The following is a 22,828-nucleotide window of genomic DNA, read 5'->3' on the forward strand; positions in this document are numbered from 1 at the left end:
CAGTTTGCATGTAGCTATTTAACATTGTTATTTATGCACTTTTCAAAACAAATCAATCAATTTGAATACCTATACAATATAACCATTATTGCTTTTGAGAAAATAATGAACATGTATAATTGATTTCTGTGGTTTGTAAAAAGATAAATGAAGATGGGTAAAAAAAACTTCATGTCATATGCTGATATTCAGACATATCTATTGGCTGAAGAGGTAGGGGAGGCGTGACTACGGCGGCGCGTGGGTTCGCTTGCTTGTGTGACACAATTATAACAACTTTAAGCTGGTGGCTGTGGGGAATTTTATGGTCAAATAATACTCTTTTCAAACTGCAAGAATTGAACTTCATGCATTACATTTGATTAGTTGCATAAACGGTGCCTAAAAATGTGACGCGAATACTTTTTGGAGGGGTACTTGTTTTCCTGAAAGGATTTACCATTTTGAATTGCGTTTTGATCGTGGAGAAAAGTTTATTCTATCTTAATACATTTTTAGTTTTCCTTCTTTGATTTGGTGGAGTATTTCGTTCGCCCTCTCGTCGCGATTCCATGCAATCGTGCGGAGTCTCGCTCGCTGTTGCTGCCTGCGCTGCTGCTCGGAGTCTCGGCTCGGCTTCTGGTGGTGATGAGGAAAAGAAAATGGCGGCGGGAAAAGCCAGTGAAACCGAGGAGGACTTTCCGACGCTGACAGCCCAAGAGAGGGACAGCTTGGTCGGAATTGACAGGTCGGAGTCAAAGCCCTGCACACACCTCTGGTGTATTCTTAATATTCTGTTCACGCGTTTGCCGTTTTTATACGTTAAATCCATTTGCACGGCAGTGCAAGTGATACTGAACCGCCTGTGTTGTCTTCTTGCTTGCAGCTCACTGTTTGGATTTCAGAGGCTTCATGAAGATGGCGCCAGAACGAAGGCCTTACTGTTGAAGGTAGCTCGCTAAGTTGCAAACACACAGGACCAGCCGGTCCTTGAACCACAACACTTGCACCTTGTACATCCTTACCCACATAGTAATACGTGTAACTATGTGTAACTAACATAGCCAGTCCACTCTCAGGTGAGAGCACGGACTCTGGTTAACCATACACCCATCACACGATGTGCGCAGAGCGACCCTGCGGCTACGCAGCGTTCCTACCCGAGTTCTTTCCCTGGCTAGCTAATCCAATAGTGAAAATGAACGGCTTTTCCATTGCATAAACACATTTTAGTAACCCAACTGGCTATTTTCGTTATTAGGGTGGCCTTGCATTTATCTAACTCGTCAACTTAGCTATTTGTTAGTCACAGGCTTATCATATCAAATGTTTCTACCAAGCTGGTTTGTATTGGGTGCAGTAGAAATGGCTAACAAGCCTGGTAGCTGAAGAAGCTAGCAAATTAACGTTAGCCAGCTGGCTGTGTAATATAACATCTCAAGTACATACTTGCGGGCTAGTCATTTATATTGATAAGACGAACCACCACATGCTAACCTTTTAATTTAGCCTGCTAGCAAATGTCTAGCTAGTCCCCTGTTAGTTTGATAACGTTAACTAGCTTGTGGAACGTGCGTTGTTGGACTCTGGAGTTGGCCAGCTCATTCTGAATGTTTGCTAGCTAGAGATTCAGTGGTCAGGGACATATAGAATTTGGCTTTTTACAGATAACATCATTACTGTGATATAAGCGTTAGGTAACGTTTTGTAGCCAGCTAGCCAAATCTACCGAGTATGATAAAGTGACCTTACTTGTTTTAATGGCTATTTAACGTTCTGTCATGGAGTAGACTTCCCGTGGTGCCAGGGAAATATGTTTGCTTGCTGCACTGTGTATCTGGCTCGTGCAAAATGTATGCATGAATTTGAGCCGTTCTCGTGCCCCGGAGTTGGTGTTGATTGTGTAGAGCTCGAGACGGGCTTTCGCTATGTTCCAATGGCTGCTAACTAACGTTAGCTTAACGCGTTAGCTGTTTGGATAGCTAGCTAGTAATGGCTGCTTGGGCCGGTCCAAGATGGCGGGACAGGGAGTAGTGACACCGAAATCTAGCTATGTGGTGAGCTCAATTAACACATCTATCGAACGAAATTATATGCAATTCGTTAGCAGGTTTTGATTGACCCCTTTAGCCGTGGGGCTTATGTTGGTTTGTTGACAGTTTTCATTGACCCTCTGTGGATGGGTCCCTTCGTAGCTAGGTTTTGCATCCCAGCATCAACCTGTAGCTAGCACATTGGACAGTGAACAAAGGGCAAAGTTGCACACACATTTATACATTTTTGCTCTTTATATTGAATTTTTTATTTTCAGAGTTGGTGTTTACAATTGGAGGAAGCTTCTATCCCCATACTATGTTGCCACCAAAAAGAAGCGATTGGCCTCCTAGGGTGCTTAGAAAGTAGGCTTGCTGGCAACGTAAACAAAAAAGCATAATCTATTGCAAATTCAAATCACTGGAGGGATGGTGGCAAACTGGCCACACCACTATGCCAGCCAGTTCAAACCCTCGCCAATTCAGCCATTCTCCCTGCATTATTTCCCCTGGTATTTTTTATCAGCAGCAGTGGCAAAGTTGGCTTTGTAGTGGGAGCGTGGCTAATGGAGCTGTCACTGACTGAAATTTTAGCGTCCCACTTGGCCGCAGAGACTATGTTGATATTTTAAAGTTAATTTCCTGCAATTCTACATGTTTTGCCATGTGGCTGAGAGAAATGCAGTTTTAAAGCTAATTTCCTGCAATTCTACACATTTTGCCATAGCTTATCCTGTGTTTTTACGCTATTTGAGTGACTCAAATGTAACAAAATCAATGGGGACCCCATGCCATGACATTTTTAGAATTTGATTCTCCTGACTGTCTAGTTTGTATTTTGGTGATCGTTAGTTATCTAAGGTGATCTTATTTAAAAATATATATATATAAATATATCTTTTTTACGTACTTTATATCTGGGTTTAGTCATCTTAATTTTACACTGAGAATGTTTAACATCCCGATAAATAATTATATATAAATATTTAATAATAAGGAATACAGGGGAATGACTGTACTGTCTCAGCATTTAGCTGGGACTTTATACCCATGCATTCTGTCCACATTTATTATCTCCAAAGTGATGCAGGGGTCCAATGAAGGAATGACCCCGTTGTCTCTTCATATCCGAGATACAGTTCATTTTAAAATGTCATGTCGTTTTTTGTTGCTCTTTAGGTCTCACTTTAAAGGTTGCTTAGATTCATATTGTATAGGTTAAAGGTACTCCTTATATCCCTACTCTGAGAAGTGGGTGGGCAGATCCTAGCGGGATGTCACATACTAAAACCAGCCCCTTGCACTTTGGGGAATGCAGCCCTTGGCCAAACTGCCCCATGTAACATTACTAGCTACCCTACACCCTGGTATTCACCCCAGCCATCACATGACACACTCCTAGGGATGTGGTCAATTTAAATCTTGACCTTAATGGAACATATTTTTCATGCACTAAATGAATGACCCGTATGCATTTCTGCTGCATTGCACCTGGTTTTGCAATTGTCTTGCTACTCTCTAAAATGTCTATTTTGATGTAGCCCACCTCCATCAGCTGTTTTATATGGCGCATTGACCTCCAGGGATAAGTTTGGACATTATGATGATAAAACCAGTAGCCTATGTGAAGCTACTGACTTAACATTTGTAAGACAGTGTCACTTTATGTTTTTTAAACGGTGACCTTTTTCCTCAATTGGTTTGAGTTCCATTTTTATATCACTTGTCTCCTGATTTTTTTTATTTTTATGTTTTGCTGTGAGGTGTTCTACCACCTCATTATCTTCTTCTATAGCTTTATTAGTTTTGAGTGTCTGCCCTGTCTGGAACGGTGCACAGTCGCTCTGTTGCACACCTATCTACGCCCAGATAACGCAGAGTTCAACTCCACTGACAGAACTGGGTCACTGTATCGCCGCCACTGGATTAAGTGGCAACTACATAGAAATAGAATGAGTAGAACTACAACAGGTCTTACAGTGAAATGCTTACTTATAAGCCCTTAATGAACCAACAATGCAGTTTTAAGAAAAATAAGTTAAGTTAAAAATAATTTAAGAGCAGCAGTAAAATAACAGTAGCAAGGCTATATACAGGAGCTACCGGTACAGAGTCGATGTACTGGGGCACAGGTTAGTCAAGGTAATATGTAGGTAGGGGTAAAGTGACTATGCATAGATGATAATCAGAGAGTAGCAGCCGTGTAAAAGAGGGGTGGACAATGCAAATAGTCTGGGTAGCCATTTATTTCATTAGCTGTTCAGGAGTTTTATGGCTTGGCAGTAGAAGCTGTTAAGAAGCCTTTTGGACCTAGACTTGGTGCTCTGGTACCGCTTGTTGTGCGGTAGCAGAGAGAAGTCTACGACTAGGGTGGCTGGAGTCTTTGACAATTTTTAGGGCCTTCCCCTGACACTGCCTGGTATAGAGGTCCTGGATGGCAGAAAGCTTGGCCCCAGTGACGTACTTGGCCGTACGCACTACCCTCTGTAGTGTCTTGCGGTCGGAGGCCGAGCAGTTGCCATACTTGTGGTCGGAGGCCGAGCAGTTGCCATACCAGGCTGTGATGCAACCAGTCAGGATGCGCTCTATGGTGCAGTTAATTAGTCCCTAATCTATGGATTTCACATGACAGGGCAGGGGTGCAGCCATGGGTGGGCTTGGGAGGGCATAGGCCCAACCACTTGGGAGCCTGGCCCACCCACTGGGGAGCCAGGCCCAGCCAATCAGAATGGGGTTTTCCCCACAAAATGATTTTATTACAGACAGAAATGCTCAATTTCATCAGCTGTCTGTGTCGCTGGTCCCAGAGGATCCCTCAGGTGAAGAAGCCAGATGTGAAGGTCCTGCGGTGGCATGCTTACTCGTGGTCTGCGGTTGTGAGGCCGGTTGGATGTACTGCCAAATTCTCTAAAATGATGTTGGAAGCAGTTTATGATAGTTGAGTGTTAATTTCTCTATCTGGAAACAGCTCTGGTGGACATTCCTGCATTCAGCACACATCTGTGGCATTGTGTTGTGACAAAACTGCACATTTTAGTAGCCTTTTATTGTCGCCAGCACAAGGTGCACCTGTGTAATAATCATGCTGTTTATTTAATCAGCTTCTTGATATGCCACACCTGTCAGGTGGATGGATTTTCTTGGCAAAGGATAAATTCTCACTAACAGGGATGTAAACAAATTTCTGTGCAACATTTGAGAGAAATAAGCTTTTTGTGCGAATGGAACATTTCTGTGTTCTTTTATTTCACCTCATGAAACATGAGACCACATGTTTGGGATGTGCACAACTACCATTGAATGAGTGTTGCATATTAACTTCAATGCACGAGGATGACATTAAAAGGAAGAAGCATAAGAGCGGGTACTTCCTTTTGGAGTTTTTTAGTGTCCCCATCCAAGTACACAAAATCAATGTTTCATGCTACCCTCATCCTGACCCTTTTTTGAGAATAAACTGATTTTAGATCAATGAATGAACATCCCCCTCCACATTCACACACACTTACAAATGGGTATACAATCAATTTATATATTTTTTTATTTGCAGCAGCTGTGACTGTTTGATATGAAGTGGAGCGCTAACATGTTATGGAATCAATTGCAGTTTGTTTATTGGTATAAAATCACATTTACAACTTGTTTGCTTAGTCCAATATCATTGTATTTGTGTTTTACTTTAATGAGACGTTTTGCTCGTTAGGAAATAACAGATGCATTGTGGGAGCTCATTACCAAGCACCAATGTTCGTTCCTGCAGCATTGTGTATCAGTGCCACATTAGGCATCGTCGCTTTAGTGGAGTAAACGGCAAACTTTCATCTAGTTTGTTGTCATATGAACTTGAATGCTTGTTAGGCCTACTGTGTGGTGTGTGCGCGCATTCTCATAAAGCCTGAGCCGCTGCTAAATTTAATTAGATTGATTTCGTCATCTGTGATGATAGTTGAATTCTGGGCTTGGCTTCCCTCAGCTGTGCTGTCTGTCATTTCTCCTGGCCCCTCCCCCTTTCCACCATAAACAAACCTCCAGTCAGTCTGAATGGCAACATAAGAAGGCATTGACAAACATCCCCAAGCACTCAATCACGCCGAGACTATTCAGCTGTTCAAAGAGAAAGTACCAGGGCCCGACACTAACTTTTTGGTCCATCAGCCACTGTGGCAGATAGATAAAAAAAAAAATATATATATATCTCTACCAGCCACTCATGTCTTTTTACAACAACAAAAAACAGATGAGCATGCTTTAATGTTTTTAAAACAAATGTATTACTAGTAAGAAGTGATGTGGTACATTGCTCAATTTTATATATTTTTTTGTAACCTGTCTTAACTAAAATATCACATGAAGCAAACATGTTCAGCTGTCCGTTTTAAGGTCGGGAGGTTACCGTTGCAACAAGGGCACTTGAGTTATCAGTGACTGTGTGACTGAGTGGTCTAAGACACTGCATCTCGACGCAAGAGGCGTCACTGCACTACCTGGTTCGAATCCAGGCTGCATCACATCCAGCTGTGATTGGGAGTCCCATAGGGCGGTGCACAATTGGCCCAGCGTCGTCCTGGTTTGGCTGGGGTAATCCGTCATTGTAAATAAGAATTTGTTCTTAAACTGACTTGCATAGGTAAATATTTTTTTTTAACAGAGAATCAAATTCAAACGTTATAAAAACTCCAGAGTGGCGCAGCAGTTTAAGGCATTGCATCTCAGTGAGGGACGCATCACCTACAGACCCAGGTTCGATCCCAGGCTGTCACAACCGGCCGTGACCAGGAGTCCCGTGGGGTGGCGCACAATTGGCCCAGTGTCGTCCGGGTTAGTGGAGGGTTTGGCCGAGGGGGGCTTTACAAGTAGCCCGTCATTGTAAATAAGAACTTGTCATTTTTTTGGGCCGGAGGGGCTTTACTTGGGTCATCGCTTTCTAGCGACTCCTTGTGGCGGACCGTGTGCCTGCAGGCTCACTTCGGTCGTCAGTTGAACAGTGTTTCCTCAGACACTGGTGCAGCTGGCTTCCGGGTTAAGTGGGTGGGTGTTAAGAAGCGTGGTTTGGCGGGTCATGTTTCGGAGGATGCATGACTCGACCTTCACCTCTCCAGAGCCTGTTTAGGAAAATGTAGCTATGCGATTGCAATTGGATATCATGAAATCGTGGAGAAAGGGGTGGTAAACATATACAGTACTAGTTTAAGGTTTGGACACCTACTCATTCAAGGGTTTTCTTTTTTTTTTTTTTTTTTCTACATTGTAGAATAATAGTGAAGACATCAAACATATTAAATAACACCTATGTAGTAACCAAAAAAGTGTTAAACAAATCGAAATATATTTTAGATTCTTCAAAGTAGCCACCCTTTACCTTGATGACAGCTTTACCCACTCTTGGCATTCTCTCAAACCCAAATCATCTCAATTGGGTTGAGGTCGGGGGATTGTGGAGGCCAGGTCATCTGATGCAGCACCATCACTCTCCTTCTTGGTCTAATAGCCCTTACAGAGCCTGGAGGTGTGTTGGGTCATTGTCGTGTTGAAAGACAAATGATAGTCCCACTAAGCCCAAACCAGATGGGATGGCGTTTTGCTGCAGAATGCTGTGGTAGCAATGCTGGTTTAGTGTACCTTAAATTCTAAATAAATCACTAACAGTGTCAACAGCAACGCACCACCACACCACCTCCATGCTTCACGGTAGAAACCACACATGCAGAGATAATCCATTCACCTACTCTGCATCTCACAAAGACACGGCGGTTGGGACCAAAAATCTCCAATTTGGACTCATCAGATCAACGTACAGATTTCCACTGGTCTAATGTCCATTGCTCGTGTTTCTTGGTACAAGCAAGTCTCTTCTTATTATTGTTGTCCTTTAGTGGTATCTTTGCAGCAATTTGACTATGAAGGCCTGATTCTCCTCTGAACAGTTATGTTAAGATATGTCTGTTACTTTAACTCTGAAGCATTTATTTGTGCTGCAATTTCTGAGGCTGGTAACTAATGAACTTATCCTCTGCAGCAGAGGTAACTCTGGATCTTCCTTTCCTGTGGCGGTCCTCACGAGAGCCAGTTTCATCATAGAGCTTGATGGTTTTTGCGACTGCATTTGAAGAAACTTTAAGTTCTTATTTTTCCATGCTGACTGACCTTATTGTTTTTATGGACTGTCGTTTCTCTTTGCTTATTTGAGCTGTTCTTGCCATAATATGGATTTGGTCTTTTACCAAATATGGCTATCTTCTGTATACCACCCCTATGTTGTCACAACACAACTGATTGGCTCTTTACGCATTAAGAAGGTAAGAAATTCCACAAATGAACTTTTAACATGGTACACCTGTTAATTGAAATGCATTCAAGGTGACTCCCTCATGAAGCTGGTTGAGAGAATACCAAGAGTGTGCAAAGCTGTCATCAAGGCAAAGGGTGGCTACTTTGAAGAATCTCAAATATAAAATATATTTTAAATTAACTTCTCTGGGATATGTGGGACGCTAAAATTCCTCAAACATACAAGTATTATACACCATTTTAAAGAAACTTCTCGTTAATCCAGCCAAAGTGTCTGATTTCAAAAAGGATTTACAGCGGAAGCACACCTTGCGATTATGTTAGCTCAGTACATCGCCACAGAAAAACACAGCCATTTTTCCAGGCTAAGAAAGGAGTAACAAAAAGCAGAAATAAGAGTTAAAATTAATCACTAACCTTTGATGATCTTCATCAGATGACACTCACAAGACTTCATGTTACACAATACATGTATGTTTTGTTCGATAATGTGCATATTTATATCCACAAATATTGGTTTACATTGGCGCCATGTTCAGAAATGCCTCCAAAATATCCGGAGAAATTGCAGAGAGCCATGTCAAATAACATAAATACTCATCATAAACTTTGATGAAAGATACATGTTTTACATAGAATTAAAGATGCACTTGTTCTTAATGCAACCGCTGTGTCAGATTTCAAAAAGCTTTACGGCAAAAGCACAATATTCAATAATCTGAGAACAGCGTTCAGCCACAAAAGGAAGCCATACAGTTACCCGCCAACTTGTGCAGTCAACAAAACTCATAAAAAGCATTATAAAGCTTCACTTACCTTTGCTGATCTTCGTCGGAATGCACTCCCAGGACTCCCACTTCCACAAGAAATGTTTGTTTTGTTCGGTAATGTCCATCATTTATGTCCAAATAGCTATTTTTGTTAGCGTGTTTGGTAAACAAATCCAAAGTCAGGAAGCGCGTTCACTAAAAGCAGACGAAATGTCAAAGTTCTGTAACAGTCAGTAGAAACATGTCAAACGATGTTTTGAATTAATCTTTAGAATGTTTTTAACATAAATCTTCAATAAAGTTCCAACCGGAGAATTACATTGACTTATTACATTGACACAGAGTTACATTGACACAGAGCTCCCTCTCATGTGAACGCGCATGGTCAGAGCATGGCCAGGTTATGGTAGACCTGACTATTTCCTGTCTCCTTCGGCCCCACTTCACAGTAGAGGCATCAGACAAGGTTCTACAGATTGTTGACTTCTAGTGGAAGCCGTAGGAAGTGCAAACTCATCCATATCCCACTGTGTGTTCAATAGCGGCTGTGTTGAAAATCGACCAACCTCAGAATTCCCACTTCCTGTTTGGATTTTTTCTCAGGTTTTTGCCTGCCATATGAGTTCTGTTATACTCACAGACATCATTCAAACAGTTTTAGAAACTTCAGAGTGTTTTCTATCTAATTTGAATAATAATATGCATATATTAGCAACTGGAACTGAGGAGCAGGCAGTTTACTATGGGCACCTCTGTGCACCTTTTCATCCAAGCTACTCAATACTGCCCCTGCAGCCATAAGAAGTTAACGATGGCATTTTGAATGCACAGATACCGTAATGAGATCCTGAGGCCTTTGTCGTGCCATTCATCCGTCTCCATCAGCATGTTTCAGCATGATGATGCATGTCCCCATGTCGCAAGGATCTGTCCACAATTCCTGGAATCTGAAAATGTCCCAGTTCTTCCATGGCCTGCATACTCACCAGACAATGTCACCTATTGAGTGTGTTTGAGATGCTCTGGATCGACCTGTACGACATTGTCTTCCAGTTCCTGCCAATATTTTGCTACTTTGCACAGCTATTGAAGAGGAGTGGAACAACAGGCCACAATCAACAGCCTGATCAACTCTATGCAGAGGAGATATCATGCTGCATGAGGCAAATGGTGGTCACACCAGATACTGACTGGTTTTCTGATCCATGCCCATCTATTTCTTTAAGGTATCTGTGACCTGCGGATGCATATCTGTATTCCCAGTCATGTGAAATTGAAACGAGCAGTTCATGCTTGAAAACCCACAAGTCAGAGTTAAAGCAGTTCTACATGGAAGAGTGGGCTGAAATTTCTTCACGGCGATGTGAGAGACGGATCAACAACTACAGGAAGCTCTTGGTTGGAGTCATTGCAGCTAAAGGTGGCACAACCAGTTATTGTGTTTAAGGGGGCAATTACTTTTTCACACGGGCATTGGGTGTTGCATAATATGAAATGCGTGTGGAGTTAATCTAATATTAGGTTTTGATCTGATCACATACAGTAATTTATTTTGACGCAAAAGTAGAGCCCTTTAGAAAGGGGTAAATACCTTTTCACAGGTGTGTATGATTCGTTGTGCTTTGTGTGATTAGCTACCAGCTATGGCACAAAACGACACTGACCACAGCAACTGCAGCATTTATTGTATCTATAAATGTGCTCATACTTGACTTTGAACTACATTTTTATTCGCAAATGCGAGGAAATGCTTGTACTGTAGAGCCCTGACCATCCGCCAATGTGGCTGGTGAAATAGACATCTTACCTGCCAATGCCAAAATCTACCTGCATTTGGCGGGGGTTAATTTTAGGTTCTGGAACAGACATTTACGCACGTATCTCGTCTGGTCTGCATAGCACACAGGATGTAACCAAATGACTGGTCCCACAGAGGGAACTCCTTTTGTAATGGAGTTAGTTGCCGTACGCAGATAGTATTCCCACGTTAGGTTCTGTTCTTCCCCAGCCCATTCCTTGCCTTCTGAGTGATCTAACACACCTCAGTATTGCCCACTATCCCTCAACGTTGATGAATATTGAGTAGGCCAAGGGCATACGTGAATCTTGTCACTCACTAGTGTTATTGGTTCACTGTCATATCACAAACTCCCCTGAACTTGGTAGTTGAGTGACAAGTGGACGTTCTATCCACCTCACCCTCCTCAAACACACACGGACACGCACGTTTCAGAGACAAATACCTAATGCTGTCATCGAGTTAATCATTAGCTGGTCATTATCAACATTCTTTAAGTGCTCGATCTGCAAACAGTTTTGAATCGGTCTTGTTCAAACATACTTTTTTCTCTCTCTCGCCTGGTGAGTGACTGATTTAAGAGCCACCCAGATATAGGGCCTAACTGTAAATGACACCAGAATTGGCAACAGTGAATTAAACATGAAAAGTTAAGCGGATCTCTTAGGCAAGAGTCATTCCACTTGTGAGTGTTTATGGCTAATATGCACTTACAGTTGAAGTCGGAAGTTTAAATGTATTTGGCTAAGGTGTATGTAAACTCAGTTTTTCACAATTCATGACATTTAATCCTAGTAATAATTCCCTGTCTTAGGTCAGTTAGGATCACCACTTTATTTTAAGAATGTGAAATGTCAGAATAATAGTAAAGAGAATGATTGATTTCAGCTTTTATTTCTTTCATCAGATTCCCAGTGGATCAGAAGTTTACATACACTTAATTAGTAAATGGTAGTATTGCCTTTGAATTGTTTCACTTGGTTCAAACATTTCGGGTAGCCTTCCACAAGCTTCCCACAATAAGTTGGGTGAATTTTGGCCCATTCCTCCTGACAGAGCTGGTGTAACTGAGTCAGGTTTGTAGGCCTCTTTGCTCTCACACGCTTTTTCAGGTCTGCCCACAAATGTTCTATAAGATTGAGGTCAGGGCTTTGTGATGGCCCTCCAATACATTGTCTTTGTTGTCCTTAAGCCATTTTGCCACAACTTTGGAAGTATGCTTGGGGTCATTGTCCATTTGGAAGAACCATTTGCAACCAAGCTTTAACTTCCTGACTGATGTCTTGAGATGTTGCTTCAATATATCCACACACTTTTCCGACCTCATGATGCCATCTATTTTGTGAAGTGCACCAGTCCCTCATGCAGTAAAGCACCCCCACAACATGATGCCGCCACCCCCGTGCTTCAAGGTTGGGATGGCGTTCTTCGGCTTGCATATCTCCCCCTTTTTCCTCCAAACATAATGATGGTCATTATGGCCAAACAGTTCTATTTTTGTTTCGTCAGACCAGAGGACATTTCTCCAAAAAGTGCAGTTGCAAACTGTAGTCTGGCTTTTTTATGGCGGTTTTGGAGCAGTGGTTTTGCAGAGCGGCCTTTCAGGTTATGTCGATTATAGGACTCGTTATTACTGTGGATATAGATACTTTTGTACCGGTTTCCTCCAGCATCTTCACAAGGTCCTTTGCTGTTGTTCTGGGATTGATTTGCACTTTTCGCACCAAAGCACGTTCATCTCTAGGAGACAGAACAGCATCCTTCCTGAGCGGTATGACGGCTGCATGGTCCCATGGTGTTTATACTTGCGTACTATTGTTTGTACAGATGAACGTGGTACCTTCAGCCATTTGGAAATTGCTCCCAAGGATGAACCAGACTTGTGGAGGTCTACAATTTTTTTTCTGAGGTCTTTGCTGATTTCTTTTGATTTTCCCATGATGTCAAGCAAAGAAGCACTGAGTTTGAAGGTAAGCCTTGAAATAGATCCACAGGTACACTTCCAATTGACTCAAATGACGCTCCAAATAAATGGACATTTTGGATATATATCGACGGAATTAATCGAACAAAGGGACCATTTTTGATGTTTATGGGACATATTGGAGTGCCAACAACAGAAGCTCGTCAAAGGTAAGGCATGAATTATATTTTTATTTCTGCGTTTTGTGTCGCGCCTGCAGAGTTGAAATATGCTTCTCTCTCTTTGTTTACTCTGTTGCTATCCTCAGATAATAGCATCGTTTTCTTTCGCCGAAAAGCCTATTTGAATTCTGATGTTGGCAGGATTCACAAGTGTAGCTTTAATTTTTTATCTTTCATGTGTGATTTAATAGTAATTTATTTGAATTTGGCGCTCTGCATTTCCTCTGGCTTTTGGCCAAGTGAGACAGTAGCGTCCTGCCTAAACTCATTTTTGGATATAAATATGAACTTTACCGAACAAAACATACATGTATTGTGTAACATGAAGTCCTATGAGTGTCATCTGATGAAGATCATCAAAGGTTAGTGATTAATTTTATCTCTATTTCTGCGTTTTGTTACTCCTCTCTTTGGCTGGAAAAATTGCTGTGTTTTTCTGTGAGTTGGCTCTGACCTAATATAATCGTTTGGTGTGCTTTCGTCGTAAAGCCTATTTGAAATCGGACACTGTCGCTGGATTTACAACAAGTGTATCTTTAAAATGGTGTAAAATACATATACGTTTGAGGAAATTTAATTATGGGATTTCTGTTTTGAATTTGGCTCCCTGCAGTTTCACTGGCTGTTGACGAGGTGAGACGCTACCGTCCCACATACCCTAGAGAGGTTAACAAGACATTTGTGGAGTGGTTGAAACACTTAGGTTGGAGTCATTAACTCGTTTATGTAAACTTCCGACTTCAACTGTAAGTGTGTGTGTTCTGCAGGTGTGTGTGTGTGTGACAGACTATCTGAAGGAATGTTCTGGTGCATTTCTTAGTTGCTGTTTGTGTATATTTAGTGATTGTGCTCTGTTTCAGAAGCCATGTCCTCGGAGAGCTGTTACTCAGAGTGCAGGGAAACGCTGTTTATGGGTTTCTAGAGTTCAGCAGTAGTCCTCCAGGAGTGGGTGTGTTTCATGTGTGTGATTAGGCCTCAGGCAGAGCCATCCCTGTGAGTGATGCGCATCTCGCTGTGTTTTTTTATTTTCCAGTGGAAGAAGTCCAAATGAAAACCTTGGCCCAACACACACAATGAACGGAAATCCATACCATCGCTCCCATTTATATGGACATTGATAACTGATTGAAAAGAAAGTGGCACCCTATCCCCTATATAGTGCACTACTTTTGACCAGGGCATATGAGGCTCCGGTCAAAATTAGTGCACATGTAGGGAATAGAGGGCCGTTTGTGACGCATCCCATGTGAGACTTCCTGGTAAGAGACACTGCTGTCTGTGTTCATGCTGAGTTTCTTCTTGCTGTATTTGTCCCCAGGCCGTTCGTTCCTATGATTCTCTCATCTTGAAGGCTGAAGGGAAAGTGGAGCCAGAGTTATTCTGCCAGCTAGGCCACTTCAACCTCCTCCTGGAGGAGTACGCTAAAGGTGAGATGAAGCCCCTCGTGCTCTTTCCCCCCCCGCTCGCCCCCCCCCCCCCCCTTTTGCGAACATTAAGTCAACATTTCTACATGCCGTGTGGCATTATTCAAGTGTGTTAACTTCTGTGCAGCATCAGCGGGGAGCTAACATGATGCCTTCCAGACTCCCAGTGCAGCCTAAAGTCAAGTGGAGCAGGCAGGGTGCTTTCACACTTTAATAAGGTGGACATCGGCTGCACTGATAGACTGTTGAACCGTGAGACACATTTGACAGAAGTCCCAACGGTAACAAAAATGATAGTTCCGAACCATTTTTCATGTTGTAGTATTGGAAAAAGTCCAGAAGTTTCAGTATAGCGTGCAACACCAGTGTCTACTCTGGTCTTGGCACATGGGCTCCAGCCAACAGCTGGCAGATAGAGTGCAGGTAGGCTAGTCTACCCGATGAGAATATTTGTCAAACGGCAGTCACGCATCGATCAAGCCCCTTGAAATGTATTGTAACAGATCATGAAGATCACCGTGCACTGTCAGCACCCTGTGAAGTTCATCTGGAGTTCCCACTAGGCACAGATGTCTATTCCACATTGGTTCAATGTCGTTTCATTGAAATGATGTGGAAACAACGTTGAGTCAACCAGTGTGTGCCCAGTGGATTATTTCATCTGTAGCCTAATAAACTGCATAGTTTCTCGAGTCATAGTGGGAGGACCATATCATCGCATGACTCCCAAGTTTACTTCCATATGAATGTTAATAAAATCAGTATTTGTGCAGAAAGGCATTTCCACCAGCATTTCTCGCATAATTCATTTTAGACACAAGAAGATCCCACCGTGTCGAAAGAACAAGTTATCTATCCATATTTATAAAATGGTATTGAATTGTGCATAAAAACAGTATGGTAACATGGTTTCTGTCACACTCGATTTCCTTCCTTTATTTGTTATTTTTACCTAGTCCCCCCACCTGGGTTAAACTTTATTAAACTTAAACTTAATTTCAGTTAGATGCAGTTGACCCCAACTTGGCATTGCTGAAAACAAAGCTGGTCGGTGTTAACCTTTTGGTATGTCTGGTATTTAATATCCCTCTTCTGTCACAGCATTATCAGCATACCAGAGGTACTACAGCTTACAGTCCGACTACTGGAAGGTGAGAAAATATTACTGACGGACACACACTCTGAAAGCTTCTGCATGCTTTGGTTTCGGCTAGCGCCTATTCAAACTGAACAAATGTGCTCACAAACTCAAAAGACCTTCGCTTGGAAAAAATAGAGAAGGTGACAATAGCTCTGTTTGTCCCTCTTTAGATGCAGTACCCAGTATACACTTCCTCAAAATTGTCAGAATTAAGCTAACTCAAGGTCTTTCATTTAATTTGATGTTTTTGTCAGATCTTAGTCGTGTAATTTACATCTCAGATGTTTGGTGCCGTGTTTCTCAAGTGAAATGTGCATGAAAACAAGTCGTCTATCCTTGATGACAAACACTTAATTGAAGAATTCCTACAATTGACCAAAGACGGACGAAGAGGCGTAGACTGTGGCTCAACTTCAGCTTGCCTCGAGAAAAAATGTAGCGTGCACGAATAGCTGAACCACCGTTGCCAAAGATCACAATGAACAAACACGTCACAAAATGTCGTCGTAATATATGAACGAACTGTTCCCAACAGTTTCTGATGGGGAAGCATGCGGACACCTTTACTCACACACTCACGCTCTTATCTGTGGAGCTCTTATAGTAGTAATGTCTCCATTCCACTTCTACTGCAGATTATATTCTGCTCATGTTCATCCTCAACCTGCCATGGGATAGATTAACCCATTCACATGGCGCCGACCAACCAGACACAGGAAGTGTGTGTGGTTATGATTCAGGGGTTTGTCTGGAGGAACGCTGTGGGTTGTGGCTTTCAGATTAGACTCATTCTCTGCCGTTTTCTGTTTGAGTCGAGAAATCTGTGGTGAGATGTGAGCATTTGGTAGGCCTACATGGTGATTCCATTTGAGCGTCGGCCAGCAGAGACGATCCCCTAAAGGCATCTGTAGTGCAGTAACCAATCATTGCACAAAGAAAGACTTCTATTGTTTGTGGTTAAAATGAATGGTCCATAACTAATGACGACAGATTAAGACGGATGCCTTGCAGAGTGGGTTTCTGGAAGGGCTCCGGTGCAGACGACATGTCTGGGCTGCAGCCATTTTGAAAGCATTGTTTTATGTGTAGGCGTGTGTGTGTGGCCTGTAACTAATTAGTCTTAATGGTGCTCCGTGTGTATCTGCCTCTTCCAGAATGCTGCCTTCCTATATGGCCTGGGCATGGTCTACTTCCATTACAACGCCTTTCAGTGGTGAGTAGCTGTCTTATACAACCTAAGTATGGAGGACTAGATTATGATGGTATTATAACTGTTGTGTGTGTGTGAGCATGGGGAAAGATGTGTATGGTTTCCATGGTGACACCGTCACCAGTTGCAGCCCACATGGCACCCTATTTAATTTTATAGTGCACTAGATTTGACCATAACCCCAACGGGCCCTGGTGGACAGTAGCGCATAATGTAGTGAATAGGGAGCCAGTTGTGAAGAAACCATGAAGATCTCCTGTTTTAATCATGTTGTGAAGAAACCAGGAAGATCTCCTGTTTTAATCATGTTGTGAAGAAACCATGATGAAGATCTCCTGTTTTAATCATGTTGTGAAGAAACCATGATGAAGACCTCCTGTTTTAATCATGTTGTGAAGAAACCATGATGAAGACCTCCTGTTTTAATCATGTTGTGAAGAAACCATGATGAAGATCTCCTTTTTAGTCATGTTGTGAAGAAACCATGATGAAGACCTCCTGTTTTAATCATGTTGTGAAGAAACCATGATGAAGACCTCCTGTTTTAATCATGTTGTGAAGAAACCATGAAGATCTCCTGTTTTAATCATGTTGTGAAGAAACCAGGAAGATCTCCTGTTTTAATCATGTTGTGAAGAAACCAGGAAGATCTCCTGTTTTTAGTCATGTTGTGAAGAAACCAGGAAGATCTCCTGTTTTAATCATGTTGTGAAGAAACCAGGAAGATCTCCTTTTTAGTCATGTTGTGAAGAAACCAGGAAGATCTCCTTTTTAGTCATGTTGTGAAGAAACCAGGAAGATCTCCTGTTTTTAGTCATGTTGTGAAGAAACCATGATGAAGACCTCCTGTTTTAATCATGTGGTATTCTCTCCTCTGGGACTGTGGTCTCTGTTCAACACTGCAGCGCTGATTCTGCATCTTCTCTGAGTGGCGTCTCCCATTTCTAACTTGGAATATACTTATCTCTTCTCCCCTCCCCCAGGGCAATTAAAGCTTTCCAGGAGGTGCTCTACATCGACCCCAGTTTCTCACGAGCCAAGGAGATCCACCTGCGACTCGGCCTCATGTTTAAGGTCAACACCGACTACGAGTCAAGCCTAAAGGTACTCTGCCTGCCTCTTTCCTCCACCAGTGGAGCCACCACAACATTTCCAACAGTTAGGACATCCAGAGAGGAACATTAGTGTAGAATTATTATTATTATTTTTTTTAGGTTGGCACCTTATTCTATTGATCAGGGATGGGCCACTGATGGGGGTGGGGGCCATAAAATCTGAACTCATTATGGGGGTCTGTGGCTCGCGGTTCTGTGTACCCACATCCATACCCACACATGCAGTCAGAGACAGCCCTGGCCTTTTGGGGATCCTACGCACAAAGTAGTTAATTTCATGCAATTCTACTCATTTTGCCATGGGGCGGAGAGGAATGTTTGCAGTTTTTGGTATCTGAGTGAGACTGACAAACAAAATCAATGGGGGACTGTAAAGAGGACTTGCAGTGTGCAATCTCTTCATCAGTTGCCCTCTCCCTTGATCGTTCTCTCCTGCTCTTTAATTGCAGTGCAGAAAGTGAGCAAGGAGAGAGGCAGCTTGCTGAAGAATTGATTTCCTTGTCCGAGTCTGACAGTCAGGGAAAAGGAGTGTCTCAGTGCATGGGGATTCATGTAAAGGAATTACCTTTTGCATTGTTCTTTTGTTTCTGTGTATTTCTTGTCTTTCAGTGGATGTTAATACCTTGATATTCTGTTCTGTCGACAGCATTTCCAGCTGGCTTTGATTGACTCCAACCCCTGCACTTTGTCCAAAGCGGAAAGTAAGTAGTGTGAATAAAGCTAATTCGGTAATGCAAGTTTCATTTTTTAAATATGCATGTTTAAACACATGTTGATGTTCATTTGAGATTTAACTACAGAAATGTACTGGACAAATTGGCCAACTATGTTGATTGAGAGTAGGGATGGCCATGCGTAAGGGACTACTCAAACTGATGTAAAAAAAAATATATATATATATACTGTAATACTATTTTGTGAAATATTTGTCTTGAGGACAACGTTAATTTGCTTTGACTCTAGTGTTCCATTTGTGCATTTGCAGGACACAACAAAAAATAAACAAAACCAAGCATCACACAGTTCTGCTCGCTAAATTCCCTTTCCCCTGTGTCTCTCTCACTCAATTGCGTACCGACGCATGCTGTGTGCGCCTACAGAAATAAATGCCTATTAAAAACAGTCCATTCAGAAAGTATTCAAACCCCTTGACTTCCACATTTTGTTACGTTACAGCCTTATTCTAAAATGGATTATATAAAACAAATTCCTCATCTACACACAATGCCCAATAATGACAAAGCGAAAACAGGTTTGTTAACATTTTTGCAAATGTATTAAAAAATAAAAACTTAAATACCTTATTTACATAAGTATTCAGACTCTTTGCTATGAGACTCGAAATTGAGCTCAGGTGCATCCTGTTTCCATTGAGCATCCATGAGATGTTTCTACAACTTGATTAGAGTCCACCTGTGGTAAATTTAATTGATTGGACATGATTTGGAAAGACACCTGTCTATATAAGGTCCCACAGTTGACAATGCATGTCAGAGCAAAAAATAAATCCATGAGGTCGAAGGAATTGTCCATAGAGCTCCAAGACAGGATTGTGTCGAGGCACAGATCTGAGGAAAGGTTCCAAAACATTTCTGCAGCATTGAAGGTCACCAAGAACACAGTGGCCTCCATTCTTAAATGGAAGAAGTTTTGAACCACCAAGACTCTTCCTAGATCTGGCCGCCCGGCCAAACTGAGCAATCGGGGGAGAAGGGCCTTGGTCAGGGAGGTGACCAAGAACCCGATGGTCACTCTGGCAGAGCTCCAGAGTTCCTCTGTGGAGATGGGAGAACCTTCCAAAAGGACAACCATCTCTGCAGCACTCCACCAATCAGGCCTTTATGGTAGAGTGGCCAGATGGAAGCCACTCCCGAGTAAAAGGCACATGACAGCCCGCTTGGAGTTTGCCAAAAGGACTCTGACCATGAGGAAACAAGATTATCTGGTCTGATGAAACTATTTGGCCTGAATTTATTTATTTATTTTTATTTAACCTTTATTTAACTAGGCAAGTCAGTTAAGAACAAATTCTTATTTTCAATAACGGCCTAGGAACAGTGGGTTAACTGCCTGTTCAAGGGCAGAACAACAGATTGTACCTTGTCAGCTCGGGGATTTGAACTTGCAACCTTTCGGTTACTAGTCCAACGCTCTAACCACTAGGCTACCCTGCCACCCCGAACCCTGAATGCCACGTCTGGAGGAAACCTGGCACCATCCATACGGTGAAGCATGGTGGTGGCAGCATCATCCTGTGGGGATGTTTTTCAGTGGCAGGGACAGGGAGACTAGTCAACTTTTTTTACATTTTAGTCATTTAGCAGACGCTCTTATCCAGAGCGACTTACAGTAGAGTGCATACATTTTATTACATTTTACATACTGAGACAAGGATATCCCTACCGGCCAAACCCTCCCTAACCCGGACGACGCTATGCCAATTGTGCGTCGCCCCACGGACCTCCCGGTTGCGGCCGGCTGCGACAGAGCCTGGGCGTGAACCCAGAGACTCTGGTGGCGCAGCTAGCACTGCGATGCAGTGCCCTAGACCACTGCGCCACCCGGGAGGTGGATTGAAGGATTGAAGATTGAAGGAAAGCTGAACGGAGCAAGGTACAGATAGATCCTTGATGAAGTCCTGAGCACTCTGGAGCAGGTTCTCAGATGGGCGAAGGTTCACCTTCCAACAGGAAAATGACCCTAAGCGCACACAGCCAAGACAACGCAGGAGTGCTGGCTTTTGAGGCTCCACCGGACCGGGTTATGTGTTGTGAAGCTAGCCACAATAAGGATTAGGCACAATAGTGGAATTTGATGTTTGCCTTCAAAATAAAAGTTTGACAGTGATGCAAATGAATACAGAGTATAATATGCCCTACTTTTTTATTTTGAAGGCTAACCGCAAAAGCCACTTGTGGCTAATCCTTATTGTGGCTAGCTTCACATAGATGGGTCCGACCACCATTTAATCAAATAAGAACTGTCTTATAAGTTAGGGTTATTTTATATGTTGACAGCTAGCTAACTATATAGCTAGGTAACTATAGCTACTGAAACGGATGTCGTTTTGCTATGTTTTTGGGGAAGGACTTTGTTAACAAGCTAGCAATATTTTTCTTTACCGGCATCATAGCATGCGTATTGATGAATCATTGTAAACAAATGAAATATTAGTGATGGTGTAATGACTACGTAAAAAAAAATATGAACGCGTTAAATTATTGTATGACGTGCGGTATGTTTGACGTAAAGTATGTCATTGTATTCATTTGCATCACTGGAATTAAGCCATCATTTAATATCATGCTAAACGAGGTTGGAATGTTATAAAAATTCAACTTGTTGATTTGAAATCACTGGATGTATTATACTTTAGAATTGCATTGTGGGCATACTTATTTCACTGTACGGTTTTACCTATGGATTGTGGATAAATGACGTGGTATCATTCTACTCAGTGACACCCAGAGAGCATTAGCGTCTTAGCTCTTATTGCGGGACTCTGAAACAACTATGAATTGAGCCACAGGTTTGTCAACCTATGTGTATTGAACACTATTCCCGAGGGAAAACAAAACTGCGTGCATGTTTTGGAGTCTGATAACTCTGAGGAGGACGTTGGTAAAAAATATCTTGGGTATTGAGTAGACTGATACACCATTTCATTGATCCCCAATCCTAAGGTAAAGCTGTACAGTGCAATATGAATGCCAATACATACAATAGGCTGACTGGGGAGGTGATTTCAGTCACAGTCCCACGATAAGAGCTACAACGCCAATGTTTGCCTAAACTCTTCAGTTGTGTTCTGTGGGTGGCACTGAGTAGACTGATACTGCATTTCATTGCTTCACATTCCAACCTTGTTTAACATTATCTAGTATAAATATGTCATGATTCCACCAATTGTAACCTTCTACATCACTTTCAAAGAGGTACGTTTATTTTTAAGGCAAATTGCAAATTACACTATTGTGCCTAATCCTTATTGTGGCTAGCTTCACAACACAAACCGATCTGGTCGAGCGTCAAAAGGCAGATGATGCTAGCTGGCTGCTTATAAAGTTAGCTTTTGGGCAACAGGGTTAAGTAGCTGGCTAGCTATTTATTTTCATGAACTGAAGTTCAATTTCAATAGGTGAACAACAAGTGGCTACCTAGCTACTACTTACAAGGATTCCTAAATCATTGCTAAGAATAGTAAAAATGACTGCAGTTTTTACTGGTCATTGTTTTCAGGCTGGTTGTATTGGTGCTAGCTAGCTACCCCAGAAGTTGCGGTCGAACAAATAATGCTTTCTTATCAAAGGGGTATTGTAAACACATAGTTAGTGGCCGGTGTTTGCTTTTTGTCAAAGCTGTACAAGTGCTACTGATGGTAGTGGTGGCACTTGGATTGCACTTGCAAATTCACAACACAACATTCTATAATAGAACTGTTATTTAACGTGCATCTTTTTTGACACGCCAAGACCCAAACAGTGATCCATAGTATGTCGTCAAGCTAATAGCAGTGATGCTATTACTGTGTAACTCCGGTAGGGCAACATCTGAAAAATAGCGCACTTGGTAGTGTGTACCGGTGCTCGACCAGTCGCGAAAGCTAACATCACACACGACAGAGAATGGTTAATTGTCAAGGGCAATGAATTCCGTAATCTTGGCGTTAATGGATTTGGCCTTTGAGTTGTCTCGCTGAAATGTTCTTACTCTTTCAAATGACTGCTCGATCCACACAGCAGACATTGTGGGCTAGGTTAGGAATGCTGTGTTGCGTGTGTCGTGCACAATTTTACTTGGCATCATTACGTCTTTATACATTATATAGGTATGCACGTCAGCTTTGACATCTGTTTTAAACTAGACATCGGGCTGATACCAACGTTGTCATTTTTAGCTAATATCGTCCGATTCCGATATGTTCA

At 42.2% G+C, this 22,828-nt stretch overlaps 1 protein-coding gene across 1 annotated transcript in view; it reads left to right on the top strand.

Annotated features, from left to right (window-relative positions):
- The first annotated feature begins 196 nt into the window (after nucleotides 1-196).
- Nucleotides 197-22,828, top strand: part of LOC129845636 (lysine-specific demethylase 6A-like) — a 43,851-nt gene continuing 21,219 nt past the window's right edge. The window contains exons 1-7 of the mRNA XM_055913476.1: nucleotides 197-727; nucleotides 866-929; nucleotides 14,332-14,440; nucleotides 15,539-15,588; nucleotides 16,733-16,791; nucleotides 17,772-17,892; nucleotides 18,550-18,604. Of these exons, the coding sequence (XP_055769451.1) occupies nucleotides 552-727; nucleotides 866-929; nucleotides 14,332-14,440; nucleotides 15,539-15,588; nucleotides 16,733-16,791; nucleotides 17,772-17,892; nucleotides 18,550-18,604 (634 nt within the window). The 5' untranslated portion in view covers nucleotides 197-551. The remainder of the gene's footprint in view (nucleotides 728-865; nucleotides 930-14,331; nucleotides 14,441-15,538; nucleotides 15,589-16,732; nucleotides 16,792-17,771; nucleotides 17,893-18,549; nucleotides 18,605-22,828) is intronic.

This window comes from Salvelinus fontinalis, unplaced genomic scaffold (genome assembly GCF_029448725.1).
Source record: "Salvelinus fontinalis isolate EN_2023a unplaced genomic scaffold, ASM2944872v1 scaffold_0328, whole genome shotgun sequence".
Taxonomy (NCBI): Eukaryota; Metazoa; Chordata; class Actinopteri; order Salmoniformes; family Salmonidae; genus Salvelinus; species Salvelinus fontinalis.